Source organism: Carettochelys insculpta, chromosome 23 (assembly GCF_033958435.1).
Source record: "Carettochelys insculpta isolate YL-2023 chromosome 23, ASM3395843v1, whole genome shotgun sequence".
NCBI lineage: Eukaryota > Metazoa > Chordata > Testudines > Carettochelyidae > Carettochelys > Carettochelys insculpta.
The window spans coordinates 14,251,966-14,274,554 of NC_134159.1; the positions used below are offsets into that span (position 1 = coordinate 14,251,966).

The following is a 22,589-nucleotide window of genomic DNA, read 5'->3' on the forward strand; positions in this document are numbered from 1 at the left end:
AGCACTAACTTCGAAATAGCGCCCGTCACGGCTACACATGTTGGGCGCTATTTCGATGTTAACATCGACGTTAAGCGGCGAGACGTCGAAGCCGTTAACCCCATGAGGGGATAGGAATAGCGCCCTACTTCGACGTTCAACGTCAAAGTAGGGACCGTGTAGTTGTTGCGCGTCCCGCAACATCGAAATTGCGGGGTCCTCCATGGCGGCCATCAGCTGAGGGGTTGAGAGACGCTCTCTCTCCAGCCCCTGCGGGGCTCTATAGTCACCGTGTGCAGCAGCCCTTAGCCCAGGGCTTCTGGCTGCTGCTGCTGCAGCAGGGGATCCATGCTGCATGCACAGGGTCTGCAACCAGTTGTTGGCTCTGTGTATCTTGTGTTGTTTAGTGCAACTGTGTCTGGGAGGGGCCCTTTAAGGGAGCAGCTTGCTGTTGAGTCCGCCCTGTGACCCTGTCTGCAGCTGTGCCTGGCACCCTTATTTCGATGTGTGCTACTGTGGTGTGTAGACGTTCCCTCGCTGCGCCTATTTCGATGTGGTGCTGCGCAACGTCGATGTTGAACATCGACATTGCCAGCCCTGGAGGACGTGTAGACGTTATTCATCGAAATAGCCTGTTTCAATGTCACTACATCGAAATAAGCTATTTCGATGTAGCGTTCACGTGTAGACGTAGCCCTAGTGTCTCCACAATGCAACCACTATTTCAACGTAATTTCAAAATTGGGGTTGGTTTATTTTAAAATTGGTAAACCTCATACTACAAGGAATAGTTTGTATTTCGAAACAGGTGCTGTTAAGACAAGGAAAAGAGTCTATTTTGAAATAAGTCGTAGTGTGCCCAGTGGAAATGGGCTCCATGTGTGTAGATGTTCTATTTCGAAGTAGCTAAGTGCTGTTTCAAAGTGCATGTTTGTCTGGAGCAGCCGTATTTTGAAATAAGCTACTCTGGAATACCTCTCTTGGAATAGCTTATTTCGAATAAGGCTGCTGTGTAGACATACCTTTAGACTTCGGGTCCACGGGTCCAGTTATTATTCCAGTTCTGAGGAGCTAGAGCAGAGCATGCCAGGGCAAAGGGGGGATGTCCCTCATGACTCCGTGGTTGCTGCACTGGTGATGTGCATTGAAATCCAAGCCCCGCTCTGTGGAGCTGACAGCAGGAAGATGTGCATGCCTGGCTTTCCTAGCTGGTGCTTTTCGAGGTTTCCACCATGCTTGGAGAGGGTGACTTCCAGCTGTTCTCCTGATGGTGTGAAAGTGGCAGATTCTTTCTCCCTCACCAAACAAGACACTGCTGATGTAATTAATATTGATGGCAGGGAGGGTGGGCCCAAGTGGAGGAGTAAATGTGCACAGATGAGTCTCAGCTGGAGCTGTGGCCTAACTGGTCTCCATGGCAACGTACACCTCAATCTCATGCAGCGTTCATCCTGGCCTTACCCGTCTTGACACACACACACACACGCACACACACACACACACACACACCCCGGCATGGCGCCTTCCTGTCCGCTGCCCTTCCCATCCTCGGGGACTTCATTGTGTCTCTTTTGCTTTCCTCTGAGACACCCTCTTCCCCACTTACATCTAGCACCGTACATATGTGTCCATGACTGCTTCTCGGTGAAGCTGCCTCAGAGTCTGTGCCTCTGTTCCCTGCGAGCTGAATGCTTGGGCAGCCACCCCTTGACTGGCAGAGCACCCACGGCTGGCAGCGTGTGTTTCTACTGGTGGTGGACATCTGCACATGTGTTGGTGCGCGTAACAATATTTATTCTCCCCATGGATGGAAAAATTAGAGGGAACCGTGGTCTTTGGCCCCAACCAACTGCCACTGGGTATGGGAAAAGGAGGACTTATCCAATGCAGGTGCCCGGTAATGACCTCTAAGGAGGTAGAAGCAGAGGGTCTATTCAGAAAACGACTGAAAAAACTGGGTACATGAGCTCATTGACAACTGCCTAGGGCTCAGGAAGAAGTGTCTGCCATACCTCAGTTGCTGCTTCAGGTTATGTCCACGCTACCATGCAAGACCTGCTCAGGGTCAATCTTCTGGGGTTCAATTTTGCATATCTAGTATGGACGCACAAAATCAGCCTCTCAGGGGTTGCAGTCAACCCCTGTACTCTTCACAAGTCATGAGGAGTAAAGGAGGTTGAGGTGAGAAACTGTCCCGTTGACCTTCCCCTGTATAGACAGCCAAGATAGCTGAGTGCAGGTACGTCAACGTTAGCTATGCAATTGCCATAGCTAGAATTGCGTGTCTGCGGTCAACTTTCTTGGTTTAATATTGATGTAGCCTCATTATCCCCTTATGGGGCAGTCCCCCTTAGAGACAGGAAGAAGTCCTGCATGGGTTGCTGGTTTGCTGCACTGTGACAGAACCTATGTTTCTTGAAATATGAAACCCCTCAGCTGATGGGCACCATAGCGGACCCCGCTATTTCGATGTTGCGGGACGTGGATCGTCTACACGTGCCCTACTTCGACGTTCAACTTCGAAGTAGGGCGCTATTCCCATCCCCTCATGGGGTTAGCGACTTCGACGTCTCGCTGCCTAACATCGATTTCAACTTCGAAATAGCGCCCAACATGTGTAGCCGTGACGGGCGCTATTTCAAAGTTGGCGCCGCTACTTCGAAGTAGTGTACACATGTAGACACGGCCTAGGAGAGTTCATTGAACATTCATCGCATCTCCTTCACTGCTGTCAAGTGGTTCTTGTCCTGCTCTGTTTGAAAGCGCCTCGTTTGTGACCAAGTCTCGCCATTTGATGTGAAGGATGTACCTCAGGCATCTGTTTATGAATGCTGCTTGTGGTTTGAAGACTTTTGAGTACTCCAGGCCTTTCATGCACACAAGAACGCACTCTTCATATTTGTGTTGAAGATTCACAGTTGTGTCTTCGCAGATATTATTTGTGAACTCTATATTGGATGGAGAGTCTTGAGTGCAGTTGTTGATTTCCCTATCCTGGTCTGTTCTCCGTCTCTGCCCATAATACTCTCCAAGTAGGTGAACTGCTCCACATCTTCCAGGCCATCCCCTTCCAGTGTGATGGTGTTGTTGGACTGGGTGATCCTCCTTGTCTTAGTCTTTCCTTTGTTAATGCTCAGTCCAGTCATTAAGTTATTTTAAATTCACACTTTCAACTAATTCAGATTAATTTTCCTAAGTGTGCCCTTTGTGTAGGCAAGACTGATCAGGTTCCTATCTTGGGCAGGCCTTGCCTACAGTAAGGGCAAAACTGTGCTTGAGATCATCTGAGTCAGCTCAGGCGGAGCGTTTTCTCAGTGTAGCCAAGTGCCACAGCACTCCCATGCTTATTCCAGCATGTTATGGTGGGGTAGGTGCATCGACTGTGAATAGCTTCTGGAACATCGCTCCTCTCGAGCCCAAAGAAATATTGGGTGACAGTGCTTGGCATCTGCCACCTGTTTGATAGTGTGTGACATTGGTGATGGGCTCAGATAAGTTCTCAGCAGCTCCTTAGAGATGTTGAACACTCTGAACTAAACCTTGTTCTGTTACGAGTATGTCTGTCACTGAACTGGGATGTCTCCCCCACCCCACAGCCATGTTCCTTCCTAGTGGACTTTAACCTGCAGTTTATCGTGAGTACAGCAGCATATCGGCATGGGGGAGATATTTCTTACAGGCATTTCTTATACCCCTCCTTCCCCCCGCGGTGTTCCCTTTAAACTGAGTGCTTCGGGCAGCTACCCAGGAGAGATTCAGGTGCCGCCCAGCTGGTTAGCTGAGAGTGCCTACAGCCTCACACAGATGGCAGCGTGCATGTCTACTGGTGGTGCATATCAGCACCTGCCACATAATAAAATTTATTCCACCCATGGATGGAGAAAAATACAGGGAACACTTGCTGTGCCCCCCCCCCCGCCCCAGTTCCTGTAATCAGAGGCATTTAAACTGTGAATCTAGGTAAATCCCACTTCCTATCTCCCAACCCTGAGTTTTAATCATGTTTCCGACTGTGCTTTTCTGATTGTTTTCTCCGCCTGTTCGGAGAGGGGACAAGCGCCTCTGTGGTCTGGAGCCAATCCAGCCTGCCAAGTGCACGTCCTGACTTCAGCCGGGGAGAGGATGGATTCATCAGGATCCTTCTCTAGCTGGGTCTAGCCACCTCCCCATCCCCTACTCCTTCCTCTGCGTAGCATCTGCTCCCCCCACCCCCCTGCACGATAAATGCCCTGGAGCAGGAGGCAGAGGTTGTGCTGGTCCCTGCGAGGTGACATGAAGCAGGCTCGTATCTCCCTCCACACCCCCAGCAGGCTCTTCAAGGTAGTCTCGTGGCAAGTGCAGTGTGGGTACAGCCACCAGGCTCTGTGAGGCAGTAGTGCAAGCAAGCAAGATGGAGCCTGCCGTGTGTGTGTAATGAGCAATCTGGGAGGAGCCGGAGCCTATTTTCTCTTTCATTGCAAGGAAAAAGAGCAATTTAAGCATTAACCCCCCCAAATCCTTCTCTGGCTTAATAACAATAAACATGAGCAGCAATATAAACACTTAGCGGATTACACAGAGCCCATTGTTTGGGGCTCTCAAAGTGCTTGATACAGCTCTGCTTATTTCAGTCCTTAATGCTCATACGTGGCCTTTCAGCCATGGGCCTCCAAAGTGTGGCCATTATCACCTCCCTTTTTACAACAGGGGAAACTGAGGCACATCACCCCACCACAAATCAGTAACACACCTGGGAACAGGAACCAGGCTTCCTGACTTTTGCCCCCCATTTCTTCCCTGACCCACCATTATAATGGCTACCCCATTGTCTCTCTCCCAGCTGCTTGCTTTGAAAGCTAGAGCACCCTGCCTTCCAGGGCCAGCAGCCTCCAGAGAAGCTAAGGGATGGGTGTGGGGCCAGCACTAGGTTTTTGGGAGGCGGGTCAGTACTCAGTCATCCGTGCAAGGTCCCAGGCAGACTTGTAGGTAAGCCCCGTAGCGCATGTGAGCTGGGGGAATGGGTGGCAGCAAAGGTGGGGGGGTCAGGGCTGCTGGCTCTGGTGGTAGATGTGAGGCAGAGGGAGAACTGGGAGGAGGTGTCTGTCACTACAGAGCCAGCTGAGGTAATGAAGTGTGGGGCAGGATAAGAGGGGGCTGTCCTGGGATGGAGAGGTTGTTGGCATGGTGAGGACGGGGTGCTATTAGCACCTCTAAATATGGGCCCGGGGTCGCTGCGCAAGTCACATCTGCCATAGTCCAGACTGAGTGGGCACTGCCACTCTTCCTTAGAGAACAAGAAGTCTTGTGGCACCTTATAGACTAACAGATATTTTGGAGCATAAGCTTTCGTGGGCAAAGACCCTCTAAAATATCTGTTAGTCTATAAGGTGCCACAAGACTTCTTGTTCTCAAAGCTATGGACTAACACGGCTACTTCTCTGATACTCTTCCTTAGAGTCTTTCCGGCTGCCGCTGCCCACGAGACCTCACACCACCAGTTACAGGCAACAATTAAGCGTATGCTTCAGCAGGGGCGTGGGCCCTGCGGCCTTTTCAGTGCCTTCTGCCACTGCGCCAGGTGTCTGCTTGGCTGAGCCTGGCTCCTCAAGCGGTTTTAGAGATGACCCTGTGGAGGCCCTTGCACCCAGTGTCCCCATGCCAACACCAGCCGCTGTGTCCATCAAAGAGCAATACCACGGGAGCAGAGCTATTTGTAAGGGCTCCCCTGGTGGCGTCTGTCCCTGTGGAGTGGAGACAGCTCTGCTGCAGCACCTGCTTGTTTTCAGCTGTTATTTCGGGCACTCGTTTTAGGAGAGAATCCGGGCGCTTGTAGAAGCAGTTGGAAGGGAGGAGGTGGAACTAGCAGCAGGTGTTTGCAGACTGTGGGTTGCTTACCCAAGTAAGGAGATGCTGATTGCTTTTGGGAGGGATGAGTGATCGACTCACTTAGCACTGCTGACCTAGGCTACGTGGGATAGAGGCCAGGGCAGAATTTAAACCCTTACGGGTTTTGCTGGTGCAGAAAGCTGCATGAGGGCCCTTATTCTCGTGTGAGTGGTTTATTTCAGCCTGGCTCAAGCTGTCATCAGCCAGGTGTATAAAATCATGACAGGTATGGAGAAAGTGAAGAAGGAAAAAGCAGTCAAGTAGCACTTTAAAGACTAGCAAAATAGTTTATTAGGTGAGCTTTCGTGGGACAGACCCACTTCTTCAGACCATAGCCAGACCAGAACAGACTCCATATTTAAGACACAGAGAACCAAAAACAGTAAGCAAGGAGGACAAATCAGAAAAAGGTAATCAAGGTGAGCAAATCAGAGAGTGGAGGGGTGGGGGGGGAGATCAAGAATTAGATTGAGTCAAGTATGCAGACGAGCCCCTATAGTGACTCAGAAAGTTTCCATCACGATTTAAACCATGTGTTAATGTTCCGAATTTGAATATAAATGTCAGTTCGTCCACTTCTCTTTCTAAAATGGAGCGATAATGTCTCTTCATTAACACACATACCTTGATGTCAGCCAGACGCATACCCAGAAACCAGCTACTCCAAGATCAGCCCAAAAGAGCCAAGAACAGAACACCACTGGTCATCACCTACAGCCCCCAACTCAGACCACTGCAACGAATTATTAAAGACCTACAACCTATTCTTAATCAGGATGCTACACTCCAGAAGGCCCTGGGTGACATGCCTGTTCTCTCCTACAGACAACCTGCCAACCTCATGAGGATCCTCACTAACAGTCACAGTCTATACCCCAGGAACACCAGTCCTGGAACCTTTCCCTGCAACAAAGCCCGCTGCCAGCTTTGTCCACATATCTTCTCTGGAAATACCATCAGTGGACCTAACTAGGTTACTCACAGAATCACGGGCACTTTCTCATGCTCCTCTACTAACATCATATATGCCATCATGTGCCAACAATGCCCAGATGCTTTGTATATTGGACAGACTTCTAACTCCCTTAGACAAAGGGTCAACGGGCACAAAACAGACATCAAAACACTCCAGATCCACAAACCAGTTAGTCAGCATTTTAATGGAATGGGGCATCCTCTCAATGACCTCAAGGTATGTGTGTTAATGAAGAGACATTATCGCTCCATTTTAGAAAGAGAAGTGGACGAACTGACATTTATATTCAAATTCGGAACATTAACACATGGTTTAAATCGTGATGGAAACTTTCTGAGTCACTATAGGGGCTCGTCCGCATACTTGACTCAATCTAATTCTTGATCTTCCCCCCCACCCCTCCACTCTCTGATTTGCTCACCTTGATTACCTTTTTCTGATTTGTCCTCCTTGCTTACTGTTTTTGGTTCTCTGTGTCTTAAATATGGAGTCTGTTCTGGTCTGGCTATGGTCTGAAGAAGTGGGTCTGTCCCACGAAAGCTCACCTAATAAACTATTTTGCTAGTCTTTAAAGTGCTACTTGACTGCTTTTTGTTTTGATAGTGTATAGACTAGCACGACTTACTCTCTGTTACTATTCAACACTGAAGAAGGAAAAGCTAATGACCTGTTCCCATAATGTAAGAGCTAGTGGTAGTCCAATGAAATTAATATTTAGCAGGTTTAAAACAAACAAAAGCAAGTTTTTCTTCACACGGCGCACAGACAACCTGTGGAACTCCTCGCCAGAGGAGGCTATGAAGGTCAGGACTTTATCGGGGTTCAAAAAAGAGCTACAGAAATTCTTGGAGGTTAGCTCCATCCATACTTATTAGCCAGGATGGGGAGGAATGGTGTCCCCAGCTTTGGTTTGTCAGAGGCTGGAAATAGATGATAGGAGAGAGATCGCTTGATGGTTACCTGTTCTGTTCACTCCCTCTGGAGCATCTGGCATTGGCTACTGTCTGAATGAAGACAGGATACTGGGCTGGATGGGCTTTTGGTCTGACTCATTATGGCCATTCTTATGTTCTTATTCCTAGCCCCAAATAAGAGGGTCCATACAGCATTTTTCACTGTTAGCTGTATCAGTTAGAAACCCCGTTTTGGTTCTCACTTCAGCTGTCTCTGACAGACAAGACCCATATTGCTCTAGCAAGATGGAGCCAGTCTCTCCTTCCCCTTCCCTCTATCACCTGTTTCTTTGTCCATCCTGACCTATCCCCTCCGCACCCCACGCTCCTTGTCCTGTGTCACGGTGGAATCCCATCCCCAGAGCCCTGCCTTTTCCCAGCAAGTTGGTTCTCTTTCCAGAGCTCCCACTGGCCTCACTGTGGCTTCGCTTGAGTTCCGGGCATCCTTAGAGAGAATGTGTGAGTGCTTCTGTAGGTCACTTTTGTGGCTCATTGGCTGTGACCGACCGCACTAAGTGATGCGACTGGCACCCAGAGAGACTATCCTGCCTCTGGCCCTTCTGCGAAGGCCATGTGGACAGAAGATGGATGGTGCGAGGACATGGGAGTTCATTCCTCCATCTGCCTGTGGGGGGGGAGGCGGGGGAGCAGACAGTCACCACTCCAGCTGCTGCTGGTCTGCTGCTGCAGAAGCAGGCTCCTTAGATGATGAAAGCTGTGACCTGAAGCAGAAAAGGGCCAAAACCTGTCCCAGCTCTGGATGTTCAGAGAAAGGACCTGACCACTCTGGTTCGTCCAGGGCTGGTAACTCAGTCAGAGAATGAAAAGCCCCATTAAGGCTCCCTCATGCTCTCCATCTGGAAGGAGCTGGTCACTGCGTGATACCAGGGGATAGGGCTGCCGGGGGTCTAGTTTTTGATTGGAACGCCCGGTCAAAAAGAAGTCCTGGTGGCACCTCTAAGCTGGCTGTTAGAAGTCCAATTGGTCCAGGGCTGGGACGCTCCTTGTTTGGCTCTGTGCAGCTCTCCTGAAGCTGTGACATGTCCCTTGGCTCTAAAGTGGAGGGACAGCCATGATGGCTCCATGCCTTGCCCTGACTGCCGGCTCCGCAGCTCCCATTGGCTGAGAACCACACCTGCAGGCAGAGGCAACGTGCAGACCTGCCTGGCCAAACCTCCACCTAGGAGTTGAGGGACATGTCAGTGCCAGAGGCGAGGATTGCCTGAAGCTCACATCCCATAATCCTTCCTGCACCCCAGCCCTCTGCCCCATCCCTGAGATCCACCCCCAAACGCCTCAGAATCGGCACCCTGTACCTGCTCCTGTGCGCCAACCCCAAACCCCTCCTGTGCCTCCTCATCCCCTGCCCTCTCCTAGAGCCATGCCCTCAGCTGGAGCCCTCACCCGCAGGGGGCAGGGCAAGGGTGTTCTGTTTTGGGTAGTTAGAAAACTGGCAGCGCGACGGGGGGAGTGCCAGAGCTTGGCATGGCCTAGCTGGAGGGGGATGCAAAACCAGACTACTTTAGCCTTCTATTCCCCATCCCCTGCGCCTAAACCAGGGTTGGGGAGCTTACGGACAGTGGCTTGCCTTGATCCAGTCCATGAGGTCCCCCTCTCCCCACCCCAGCAGAGCTCCTAGAGCCACGTGTTCCCAGAGATCTGTGCAGGTAAGCGCCCCTCCACTGCCCTCACACGCAAACTTGCCCCTGTCCCAAACCCCTGCCTCCAGCGCCTTTCTGCTCCCCCTCCTGCCCAGACTCCACCGCCCCAACCCAGCCCATTCCCGCACCCTCCCTTCCACTCAGACCCTGCCCCTCAGCCTGCTCCTGCCACCCTCTCTCTCTCTCCGGATCTCACACACGTACTTCCAGCCTGCTCCTGCACCTTCCCTCACCTTTGGCTCCACTCCAGAGCCTGGCAGGGGTGTCCCACAAATTCTACTTTCCCCAGGCCCCCAAAAGAGTTACTCTGACCGAGGGGAAGCTCTGAGCCTCAGTCCTCCCTCTTCACCAGGAGGCTGGTGCGTTAGGGAAGGGGGTGTCTGTCAGGGACCACTTCAGTGAGGGGTTTTTATGTTTTTGGGTTAGTTGCTTCCTTTTGTGTGGTTCCCCACTGAATTTTGTGGGTCCCTAGCCCGGAAAAGCTTCCCCACCTCTGACCTAAACCTTCCTCCCTTTAGCAAGCCCTGGGGGAAACAACAGCGCACTCAGACCGACTCACAAGGCAAGGCAGGCTGTAACCGTGGCCGTCCTAGCCGTGGCAGTGAATATGTTGGTGCCAATAAATCCCAGTGACACCGCTTGCTCCCTCCTCCCCATGTGCATGTCTTTTTTTCTTGTGTCTGCTCCAGCAGAGCCAAGAGCAGTGGGATGAGGAGTCAGCCCTGCCTCCTGGCTTTGTGCAGCTAGCTGAAATCTTGAATTGCTTGTCCTGCTCTGCTTGCGTCTCTGCCTCCCCACAGCCACCCAGGGGGCTTGGGGAAAGGTCAGCTCTTGGCTCCAGATTTCTACCACTCGTGAAGAGCGATCAGATGCACCACTGACGCCTTATTCTTTGCAGTTCTAAGCACACAGTGGTTTAACTGAAACCGCAAATGCATCCAGCATTCCCACTTCATAACTCAGAACATCCATGGGAGAGCGCCATCCTCGTTATCCTCATTTTACAGGTGGAGAAACTGAGGCACTCATAGGTTATAAGTTCTCAAGATTTTGCAGGGGAAAAGAGATCCATAATTAATCACAGATAAGATTCCAGCAGGGGGACATCAAGGCTCGATCTGCACCGTAGCCCAGATCCACGCTCCAAGATCAATGCACTGGCTGTTGATTTAGCAAGTCTCGTGAAGACTCATCAAATTGATTGCAGCTCTCTCCACCCTGGAAGAGACGAGTAAGGGGAGTCAGTGGGAACATTTCTCCTATCAACCCCCTGCAGTGCAGAGTCCGCTGTAACTCCACTTAACGTATGTCGATGTCAGCTATGTTGTTGACGTAGCTGGAGTTGTGTAGCTTAAGTTGACTTTCTGCTGTAGCGTCGATGCAGCCTTAGTGTAGATGTGGCTCAGGCGTTTTGGCCATTGTATCATCTAACCACGATGTGTAGGTGACAGTGTGTGTTAAGGCCAGCAGAGATCATTATCCACTCACCTCCTGCAGAGCAGGCCAGAGGTTTCCTTCTGGGAACCTTTACATCTGGATCAACTTGTGGTAGAACTAGTGCATCATCTACCTTTAAAAGCCACCTAAGCTCGATGTAAAGCCTCTGGGGGATTTTGTACAGCTATGGGCAGTCGTGTTGAGAGGCGCCATGGGCCCTGGGGCTTGGTGGGCAGGGGGGGGCCTGACTCCACACCCAGAAGGGGCGGGGCCAAGGGCAGCAGGGGCGGGGCCTAGGACATTCAGCTCTTAGTGGCACTTCCCACCCCCCAGCTGTGCACAGCCGCACTGCGGTGGCACTTCAAAGGGGCCCCAGGGACAATTGCTCCCTCCGCTCCCCCCCCCATCAGCGGGTCTGGCTGCGGGGTTCCACTGGCTGATTCCCATCGCTGGTTTTTGTGTGTTTCTTTTTTTAAGCCTCCTATTTCCAGTTCAAGCATGACTAGCTTCACCCTCCTGCCCTTGCTTTTTGTAGCAGGGGGTGTCTCTGGCCCCAGCCAGTGCTGGGGGAGTACAGAGGGCAGGTTTTGCTAATGAAGATGCAGCCCCAGGGAAGTGCAGGGTGGAACGCAGGTGTCTTGATGCCCCGTCTCTCTCCTGTGGATGGTGTTTCTATCACTCTTCCCACGTACGTGGTGAGGCAGCCTGTGTGCTGTTCTTTGGTTCGAAGGCTAGAAGGGATCATTGTGATCTAGTCTGACCTGCTTAACACAGGCACAAGGACTTCCCTGAACTCAACCCTGCTGGAAATAGAGCAGCCGTTCTCAAACTGCGGATGGGGTCCCCAAAGTGAGTTGTGGCCCCGTTTTAATGGAATTGCCACAGTTGGCAGTAGCCTTGGTGGGGCCCGAGACTGAATTGTGAGCCCCACTGTTTGAGGCCAAAGCCTGAGGCCCACTGCCCAGCAGATTTGCCTGTAAGCTGAGCCGTTGAGTGGTCGCTCAGAGGAGATTCAGGTGTCACCCAGCACGTAGACTTAAAAAACTAAGAGGGAACATTGCAGCCGAGGGGCAAACCCAAAGCCTGAGGGTACTAGCCCTGGGTGGTAAGTCTCTGGTTACAAGCTCCCAACCTGGGGCTAAAACCGATGGGTTTTGCCTCTCCCCTTCTCCTTGCTCCTCACAGCACTGGGGCTCCTGCTTTGGTTTTGACCCCCTGTCCTGGGCAGCAGGGCTTGGGTGGGCGCAGGTTTCGGTCCTACATCCTGGAGTTATGCAGTTATTTCTGTTCTCAGAAGGGGGTCGCAATGCAATGAAGTTTGAAAGCCTCTGAACTAGAGCATCTTCTTCAGATTATGGGGCTAAGATTGTCTCATTGCTACATTATGCACTCTTGTTTCTGCATCTTGTCCACCTGTCACCTGTCATCATCTACTTAGATTTGGAGAGAAAGGACCATCTCTCTGTTATGTGTTTACACTCTGCCTAGCACAGTTGAGCTGTGGCCTGTAAGCGAAGCATACAATCGCAACATATGGAAAGACAAGCCTGCAGCCCTTCATTTGGTAATTTTAACTGCGAAGTCATGTCATTCCAAACACGGGTGGGCAGAAATGCTAAGAGGTCTTTGCCATCGTGGGCAGTATTCCTGCTGTTTGATATTTACTCTGACATCATCTGCTGTGCCTTTTTATGAGGCTGGGAATCCCAAGAACGTTTTTACCACATTTGTTACTACTTTATGCCCCAACTCAGCAAAGCTCCCATGTACCTGCTGAAATCTTACCGTAGAAAATGGAACCGAAACACATGCTTAATGTTACAAACATGCTTAAGTGCTTTCCTGATTGAGGGACTTAACACTGCTTCCTCTTTTTTTAAAAAAATTCACTTTCTGATTTTATTCTTTTCCCAGCCGGCTGTAGTAACTCTACCACAATACCTTACATTAAAGTACAGCTGAAGGGAGGTCCCTTTTGGAAAGGAAAGCTCCTGCTGATTTCAGTGGGAATTTCATGCTATGTGGTGCTTGTATGGCTGAGTGCCTTTGCCAGTTGTAATAAACTTGGTTTATATTTCTCAGTTCTGATGGGAGAGTAAAGGTGTTTTGTTTTATTCTCTCTGGGTTTTATGCTTGCATAGTCCAGCCACATCATGATATCAAATGGGCACTTTATAAAATCAAATTTAAAATCATCTGCTGTAAACAAACAAGTTTCTTTATCCATAATACCTGAGATTATTAAAAATGAAAGCCACATAAACATCTGATTTGCTTATTACTGTTTGGCATTTAGGGTGGGTTTGGTTTGGTTTTAATGTATAAGTGTATGTCTCCCTGTGGAAAGCCAGCAAAGTCAGTTTCACTGTTAGCACAGGGAAATTCCACACCAGGGTAGAGAACCCTCACTTTGACATGCCCCATCCTCCCCACTAAAAACACCAGCTACTGTGGGGCCTCATGGTTACAGCCTTAGTGATATGCTTTTGGGGGTCCCCCCAAAAAACAAAACAACAAACGAATAACTCCACATTCCTGGGCAGATTGATTTGATTTTTTTTTTCTGTGAAAGAGGAGGACTCAGGTGTTATGAGAGATTTTTTACAGAATTTAAGCATTTGGCCACAATTAAGCTGATGCTGTCCCTTTGGTGAAATAAACGCACTTACCTAGTCTCTTGTTTAAATGTCAGTATGTACGCTGAGTGTGATTGTTTAATGTTGCTCCAGCTGGAAGGACCAATCGTTATCCTTATACAGCCTCATCCAAATATCCACCTTATATGTGGTTGACCTTTCATCATTGTATCTGTTGTTTTGTATAATTTTAAAAATGAGAAATCTTTAAAGAAATAAATGCTAGGGATCTGCCCCATATTAAAGAGATATCACCAGATCAAATTGAAAGTAATTAAAAAAAAAGATGTTAGGAGACATGAAGAGGAATAGAAATGTTTCCAGTATTTAAATTCTAGCGCAGTATTTTCATATGCAAAAATACACATTTTTCCTGTAATGTGGGCAACGTGAGCCCTGTGAGGCTGACTGGTGCTGGAAAGTGAAATTGACAGAGGTGGTGCTACACGCAAAAGTGAAAATGAAGGCTGAGACTAACGCAGAAAGGAAATGCACCCTAAAATAGTGACCCATAAATGAGGGCTGTGACTCTCTTATTGACAGCAGTAGTAAAAAACCCCCTGGCTTCCTCTGTAGCAGCGCCACCCTCGTGAACCGTGTGGAGCGATATAGATCAAACGGTTGTATAAAGTCTAAGTTGTCTTTGTTGATTCTCGGGGGAGCTCTCCTCTGAGCCCATCCCTCCCACATGACATGTGGTTGGGGTCAGCAGGCTAAATGGAAATGAGTCCTGGTCACTAGGTCAAGAACCGGTCTGCTTTGGAGCATCACTTGTGTTTGAATACTTGAGCGGGGATCTAAAGTAATTGCCTTTATTACTTCCCTCTCCCTCTGCTGCCCAAGAGTTCCTGGCAGTGCGCGCAGGCCAGCAGGGACGGCTCTGAGAGCTTGTGCCCCTGGGGAGGGCTGAAAGAGAGCCGACCTACCCCCAGCACCTACCCTCCCCCTCTCCTGAGTCTGCATCTGTCAATGGCGCAGCTGTGGAGAGCCACAATTGTAATGGGAAATCAGAGGGAGCCTCAGTTATTGATCTGAGTTGGAACTAAATTGGAACCAGGGGGCAGGATGGGTGTGAACGGAACACAGAGGGCCCAAGTTCTGCTCAGCCGTGGTCCCCCGCCCCCCACACGCTCTCCCTTTGTTCCCTGTGGGTCTGGGCAAAGCTGTCGCCGCCCTTTGCTGTTGGGAGGGGGGTGGGAGGCGGGGGCCAGCGCTGTGTGTGACGGGGGGGCGAGTGGGATGGGTGATTTCGATCTGTGCCTCGAGAGTCACTTTGCAGCCAGGTGTGTGTCTGGCGTAGGATGGGCAGGGCAAGGGCAAGGGCTTGGCGGGTACAAAGGAGCGGTGTCCCGGTGTCCGACGCTCCCCGCCATGTGGGGAGCGGGGCTGCTGAGGTGAGGGAAAGGTGGAGGAAAGGAGCCTGGGGGATTTGTGCACTGCTGCCCCCTGCATGTTTCAGCCCCCCGGCCTCTGATCCCGGGGGAGGACTTCACACGCTCCTGGCTGCACAAGGGGAGCGGATGGCGTCAGGCCCTGCTGTCGCGCTCTAAATAATTCACCAGGCCTCTTCCTGGTGAGATCCCAGGGCTGCCTCGGCCACAGCACCACAGGTAGCAAAGCGCAACATGGGCTGTAGTCTCTGTCCCCCTCCTTCCCACCCACCCCCTTTGTTAGGGGCCTTATCTGCGCCGCCGGGTCAGGCCGGGGTGAGCTGAGGAGACAGCCTCAGGGCACGGCTACGCTACCAGGAAGAGCAGCTCAGCCAGGGGTGATCTTCTGGAGTTTGAGTTTGTGCGTGTGGTAGAGACATGCGAATTCGAACTCTCTGGGGTGACGGTTGACCCCTGTGCTCTTCAATACCAATTTCTTCCGGCAACCTCCCTCTGTGAGGATGGGCAAGTAAGGCGTTTGCAGATAAGTCGATCCTAGCTCTGCAGTGGACATAACTACAAGTGCGCATCCGCAATGGAGTTACCTGCCTAGTGCAGACCAAGCCTAAGGCTGGAAGTGCAACGAGATCCTGAAGGCTATAGGACTCTGCTGCCCTGTGCTGACCTCTTCAAGGACCTGCAGGGGCTTCTGCAACCACTGCTGGGCTGCTCTTGGAGGGGAACAGGGGCTTGGGCACCAGCCTGTCCGATTCCCATCTGTAATGGGCCCTTCTGCAAGGGGAGGTGGCGGGAAGGGATGAGGTTTTCCCATCCAGCCCCTTGTTGTGGCCTGGGTCAAGCAGGGAGTTTTCCGTTCCACCATGTGGAGGACTCTGCGGGGGCCCTTCGACCCTTACCCTTAGGAAATCGTCCCTCCTAGTCAGCCTACACTTTGCACTCTCAATTTCACCCTGTCCCACCACCTGCCTCCTTGGACTAGCTCCTTTGCCTCCTCTGTGTGCTATATTGTCTGACTACCTTGAAGGCACAAATAGCGCACTGGTTAGAAACCCAGCCTGGCAATGATGCAACTCAGGTTTAACACTGTCCTCTGACACAGACTTTTTATGTGACCTTGGGTGCATCACTTAACACCCTGGTGCTTCAATTCCCATCAGTAAAATGGGGCTAGCTGCCCTGTCCAGCCTTAAGTGGTGCAGGGCTAAGAGAGGCTCTAGAAGCAGTTGTTCCTCTCCCCATTGGTTTGGCTTGTCTGAACACCAAGGTTAGGGCAGCTGGAGCTGTTGCTCATGCCCTGAGCATTTCTGGGGGCAGATCCATACTTAAAAAGCTGCAGCGGCACTTCCGCATTGGTGCAGCTGGAGTGCTTTTGTGGAGACACTTCTGTGCCAATGGGAGAGCTTCTCTCGGCAGTGTAGTTAGTGCACCTCGGTGAGGGACAGTGTCTGTACTGACTCGTCCCACATCCTGTCTACCCTGGGGGTTGGAACAGCTTCATGGCCACTCCAAGGTGTGGATTTGTCACACCCCAGAGAGACCACTCGTTGTATCAGTGTAACAATGTCGTGTAGACCTGGCCCGAGTCACTTAACTTCTCCCTGCCTCCAGTTTCTAAGGGCAGCTGAGTCCTACTCAGCACTGTGCGCCGTAAAAGTAAGTGAAAACGGACAGGTAGGGGCTAACTCAGCCACAGACTGTGAGGCGAGATTCGGGCTGGGACTTCTGAAGTGCAGCCCAGCGCTGGCAGCCCCAGGGAAATGCCAGACAAAGTTGGCCTTAATCCTGTAGATCCACCGCTCCCCATCTCATGCTCCCTCTTCATTTCCTGAACTGCACGGAGAGGCAGAACTGGTCCAGGCGTTGACCCGTTGTGCCACCCAGAAGCCTCAGGCTAAGTCAGAACCTACGCTCTTTTGAGCAGGGGTCGTACCTGCCTCCTCAGCTGCAGAGGGCTGGTGTGACTTCCACGCTGCAGGGTTCCATTCCGCGGCGCCTGGTGGGGAGGGCTCGGGCAGAAACTTTCTCTGCGGTGCTTTTCTTTCGGAAGCTCTTGTAATGTTTTTACAGGCTCTGGTTGGGGGTCCCAGCCCATCCTTCCCTCTGGCCAGCCAGCGTGCTGTCATGAAGTCTTGTGTAGACTCAGTGTGGGTTGCCTTCTGGTGGAGAATGCGGGATGGCTGTGTAACAGAGTGGGGCGTGCGGGGATCTTATTCCCATGGTTACATGGCCTGTGTTTTCTAATGCCCTGCAGTTCCCAGCAGTTTCCCTAAGTTTCACTAGGCAGCATAGTGGTAATATGAGCTGACAGGTGACACCTTTTTTTCCTGGGAAGGAGGACAAAGGAGGTACAAGGGGTTTGGCCACTTTGAATTGGAACTGGGAGTTGGAAGGCGGTTAGCCTGGGCTAAGGGAGAGAGACAAAGGGGAGCCAAAGTCTACCCAAAATGGATTGGACTGACGGTTCCTGGTTGCTGTACTATGCCGTGTCCCTGTCGACTAATAAACCTTCTGTTCCACCTGGTGAGTGAGAGCCACTCCTGACTGGGTGGGGCGCAGGGCCTGGGGACCCCCATACTCTGTGACAGGCTGTCCCAACGCACATTCATAGTCTCCCATCCAGAGTCCAGGCTTCATCTTCAGGCTAGGATGAAAGGTAGCCAGAGGTTGTAAATCTCTACTCCAGTGCATCCGATGTGGGGAAGACCTGCTCCCTGCCCTTGTGAGTGGAATGACCCAGTGTGGGTGGCTGATTGCTAGCTATGGGGCCTGCCCTGATCTCTCCGTCTCTGATCTGTATTGTCTGCACTGTGGTAGCATCTGCCAGCCCTAGTCCCATGTGCTAGGTGCTGTACAAACCACAAAGAGCTCCTGTCTCAGTGGGCTTGAAGTCGAAGCATAAAACCACAGAGAGCAGATGCACACAGGCAGGCTGATGAGAGGAGATGAAGAAAAGGACAATGAGATGACGCTCATGCAGCCCTCCCTGCCAACCCCTGGGTTCCCATTTCCCTTGTAAGGTCCATCTCTGAGGGGTGGGTGGTGGCAGGGAACTAGAGTTCTCTTCAGGCCTTATCTGTCCTTCTGCTCTGCTCCCCAACAGAGCAGCACAAGCTGGTCTCACCCTGGCCCAGTTCCTGCTCAGTCAGTGGGGCCACCCTGGGCATGGATGGGCTGCCTTGGGTGTCACATGCCCAGCGGTCTCTGCCAGCAGAGCCTACCCAGAATGCTTGCACCTCACTCTGCATCCCCCTCACATTCTGTCCTGTCTCCTCCAAGCAGGTAGCTAATTATAATCCGCTCCGGCTCTGCGCTGAGTCCCCACATCTCTCCGGCACACCGGCTGCTGCCATTTGCTTTTGAGAAGCCTGGTCACCAAGACAGCTCTATCTTTGGCCCCTCTGAGTGGCAGCTTGATTAGGCATTGCACAGCTACACTTCTGCTCCGGAGCCCGGCTTGAGAGGGAGAGGCGGGTGGGGCCGGCTCAATCCCCTCTTGTCATGCATTTCATATTCACACGCTGTCTGTCCTCCCTTGCACTCTCTAATCTTGGAGCTAAACAGACTCATCTGCATTTAAAAAGAGAGAAAGAGAGAGAGAGAGAGCAGCAGCAAGGGGAAGAGTGAGAGCAACTATCTACGGAGCTTCATAAAAATGATAAATTGCTTTTAGATATTGGGTCGGCGAGAAAGAGAGTTCTTTTTTATTTGACGATATTAGTCTCTGAGTGGCGCATTGTTGCCGTGCATATGAGCTCAAAATCTCCAAGCCGTCAAAGCCAAGTGGCCGGGAATTGAAGTGTAAATGAGTTTTTTATTTTGCCTTGTATGATTTCTCTTTCTCTAGTATGTAGGTCAGTCTCCAGGCGGAAGGTACATCGTGTTGGTGTACATGGGGTGGACGTGTGTAGTGTGTGCAGTGTGTCTGCAAGGAGTGCAGTTTATACTGTGTGCGGGGGTGTCATGCATGCAGGCTTGGGAGGTGCAGGCTTTTATCAGGAAATGGCTATACACATCAATTTCACGGTGCACACGCAAACCGACAAAAAAAAATCGTTTCCGTCAGTAAGGATCAGCATTTCTACTGGCCAAGTAAGAAAAGCTGCTTGAGAACGTATGAATGTTTGATTTAAGGATACGGAGATTTTTTTTTCTTTTTTTGGTGTGTGGTGTTAACTGTTTGTGTTTTAACAGTGCTAAAGCTTTAACTGTTTGGCATCTCTCTGTTCATTGTCATTAAATAATTATTTCTGCTCCCGCCCCTCTGCTGTTCCAACATCTTCCCTGTCATTTCCTGCAAGAGTGAAAGATTAAATAAAAATAGTTTTAAAAAAAAACTTTAAAAACCCATAGAGTTTATTTTTAAAAATGCAGTCTGGCAAACCTAAGTATCGGCTGGATGTGTATCTGTAACATGTATGTAGAGCGTGTGCCTGTAACGTGGATGTAGCAGATGCGTGCAGGCATGTGATAGGTCTACATGGTGAAGGGGATATGCTGGGATCTGTGTGCTCTGTGTGTGTGCGCCTGCAGTGGTATATGTAGTGTGTGCCTGCATGTGTGTACCGGCAGTTGTATATGTAGTGTGTGCTCTGTGTGTGTGCGTGCATAGTACTTGCAGTGCAAGGTGTGCTCTGGGTGCGTGTGCACAGTGTCTGGGTGTGTGTGGGGTATTGTTCAGCACAAGTCAATGGCATTCCTGGGAGCTGCCACATCTTCCCACGGCTGTGGCTGTGCGTTGCTCACAAACCCTGGTGTGCACATACCTGTCCCCTCATCGCTGCAAACTTAAATACCACCTTTCCTGTTACATTAGCAATTCAGATGCCGAGCTGGTCTATGCTGGCTGCTCTGATTACTGTATGTGATAAAGAGATTTGTGCCTCTCCTATTAGAAAGACACCAGCCCTCAGCCATGTGATCCTGCTAGATTTGCATAAATTGCAGTGCACAAAGGTGGGTGGCTGTTTTCTACCCCGCACTGGATAGATTTACAAGGTGAGGGTATTTTTCTTTTGTTCTGCACTCAGATTTTTATTTGATTTGCCTTTCTCCCTCATTGAATGGATGTCAGTCAATGCTGCTTGGCATGGAGGGCTGAGGATAGCTGGGTCCCAGCCGTCATCTCAGAAGGGGCGTGGTCATTGTCAATACTGGGGGGAGGGGAGAAGGGAAATCAGTGCCGTGCAGTTCATCCATCTACCTACCAGCATTTCTCCATGGCCTGGCTAATTTCACCTGCCCTGCTCACTTGTTGTCTCCTTGTACTACAGTTGGGGCGACAGGCCCCAAGCAGGTTGTGGCAGGTGCCGTAGAGCACAGAGCAAGTGAGAGCCTCCCCCTCCCCACCCAAGAGCTTATGGTCTAAACAGATAAAAGGTGGGAGAGAGAGAGAGGCCCCAGGAAGGGAAGTGATTTGCTCAAGGTTGTACCACTGGGCAGTGGCAGAGCTGGGAATGGTACCCAGCTCCAGAGTTCCCAGTAAGCTGAGTGCTTGGGCAGCCACCCAGGAGATTCAAAGGCCACTCAGTGGATAGCAGAGCACCCACACCTGGCAGCGTGTGTTGTACGGTGGCACCTGAATCTCTCCTGGGCAGCTGCCCAAGCCCTCAGCTTATGGGGAGCACCAGTCCAGAGGCAGGAATGCTGAGTGTTAATATCACAGCGCAGTCTGCACCTGTCCTGGCCTGCGGTGTGGGTCCCACAAGGGCAGGATCTGGCTCCATGCCATGTGCTTTGGGTGCTGCGTAAATACCCACTCTTGCGACTCCTTCATTCTTCCAGCCACCTCATTTCCCTCAGCAGCTTTTCTTATCTCTCGACTCGAGCTCCGGGGGACTGTCTTTATCCCTGGCTTTTGTGCACCTGCGCCATCCAACCTCCCCATGTGGCAGGTGGGAATTACCATCAGGAGGGGGAAACTGAGGCATGCAGGTTGTCACGCTGATGCATTGAGGCAGCGGCAGTCAGGCACAGCATGCAGGAGAGTGGGCTCTTGGTCCTTCCCGCTTCTGTTGGCTGAGCTCCTGCGCTCAGTTACAGAACCCAGAAGTCCAGGCTGTGGGCACTGTGAGCTCCTCGCCCCCCCTTGTTTTAAACCTCTGGATAAGCAACCCCTGGCTGAGCTGGCCTCTTTTGTCTCTCTCTGTCCTGCAGTGTGCCGGGGAATGCTGTGTGGCTTTGGAGCCATCTGCGAGAAGAGCACCACCAACTCCTCCCAGGCCTCCTGCGTGTGCAAGAAGACGTCCTGCCCGTCTGTGGTGGCCCCCATCTGCGGGTCGGACTATTCCACCTACAGCAACGAGTGTGAGCTGGAGAAAGCCCAGTGCAACCAGCAGAGGCGGATCAAAGTCGTCAGCAAGGGGGCATGTGGTGAGCTGAGCAAGGATCGGCTCGCCCTGGCAAAGAGAGGCGGCATGGGTGCTCCAGCCTTGCCTTGACTCTCTGGTACTGGCACCGTGCTTAAAAGGATGCAGCCTGGAGAGGGTGGAGGTTGTGAAACCAATGGTGACAGCAGGTCCTCAGTCACTATCAAAGCACTGGAGGGCGCGGGTGAGGATGGAGAAGGAGAGTCAAGTCCCAAGACTAGGGGGCAGGGTAGTGTTCCCTCTAATTTTTCCATCCGTGGGTGGAATAAATGTTATCGTGTGCACCAAGGCACGTGTGGATGTGCATCACCAACAGAAACACACGCCGGTGGCTGTGGCTGCTCTGCTAATCAACTGGGTGGCATCTGAATCGCTCCTGGGCAGCCGCCCAAGGGCTCAGCTTAAAGAGAACACTGGAGCAGGGTATCCAAGGATCAGGGTGAGGTGCCAGAGCCATCCCTGGCCTATGGAGCGTGGGCCACCCTGTAGAATCCTTCTCCCACTGCTGGGGAGGGACGCAGGCGCTCTAAGCCAGGAGTGGGGAACAATAATTTTTGGTGGGAAGAGATAACTCCAAGATTTTGACAAGTGGTCAAGGGTTGCACTTTCCTAGGGAGGGGGTGCAGGGCCTGGGGTGGAGGTTGGGTGCAGAAGGGAGCTCTGGGTAGGGAACAGGGGTGCAGGAGAGGGTGCAGGGTTTGGGAGAGAGTTTGGGCAAAGGAGGGGGGTTGTGTGCTGGGCCAAGGTTGGGGCGGGGGGTGGCTGCAGGGGAGGATTCTGACCTGCCAGAGAGATGCAGAGGGCTTGGTTTATGACCAGGGGCTGGAGATTGGGGTGCAAGGGGGGCAGGGATACCAGATACAGGCTCTGGCCAGCAGCCCTGTGGGACCCTGCCCTGGCACAGCCCCAGGCTGCTCAAAGTGGCCGACTGCTGGGGCCATGTGCCTTTCTGCGCTGCGCATGTGGGCGGGGATTTGGCACATTGCCCCATCGCAGCACAATCGTCACAGCTTCCTTTGGCCCGAAACTGCCACTGGGAGTTGTGATGGCTGTGTTGGGGGCAAGGGCAGTGCACAAAGGCTCCCCCAGCCCCGTTTGCAAGGGGCATGCACCCCTAGAAGCACATGGTCCCAGCAGCTGGCTGCTTTGAGCAGCCTGGGGGCTGCAGATGGCAGGGAGCTGCCGGAAGGTCCCAGCAGGCTGTGGGCCGGATCTAAAGGCTTGGCAGGCTAGATCTGGCCCACGGGCTGTATTTTGCCCGCCCCTGCTCCCAGCACACAGCAGTTCTCTGAAACAGCTTAGGATGGGATGTGAAGGAGATGCCCT

General features: G+C 51.8%; 1 protein-coding gene across 7 annotated transcripts in view; it reads left to right on the top strand.

Moving 5' to 3' along the window:
* The window catches only part of AGRN (agrin), a 248,498-nt gene that overhangs the window by 148,642 nt on the left and 77,267 nt on the right, over positions 1 to 22,589 (top strand). For all 7 annotated transcript variants that reach the window (XM_075018049.1, XM_075018051.1, XM_075018050.1 and 4 more), the window contains one exon: positions 21,052 to 21,267. In XM_075018049.1, coding sequence (XP_074874150.1) covers positions 21,052 to 21,267 — 216 coding nt within the window. The remainder of the gene's footprint in view (positions 1 to 21,051; positions 21,268 to 22,589) is intronic.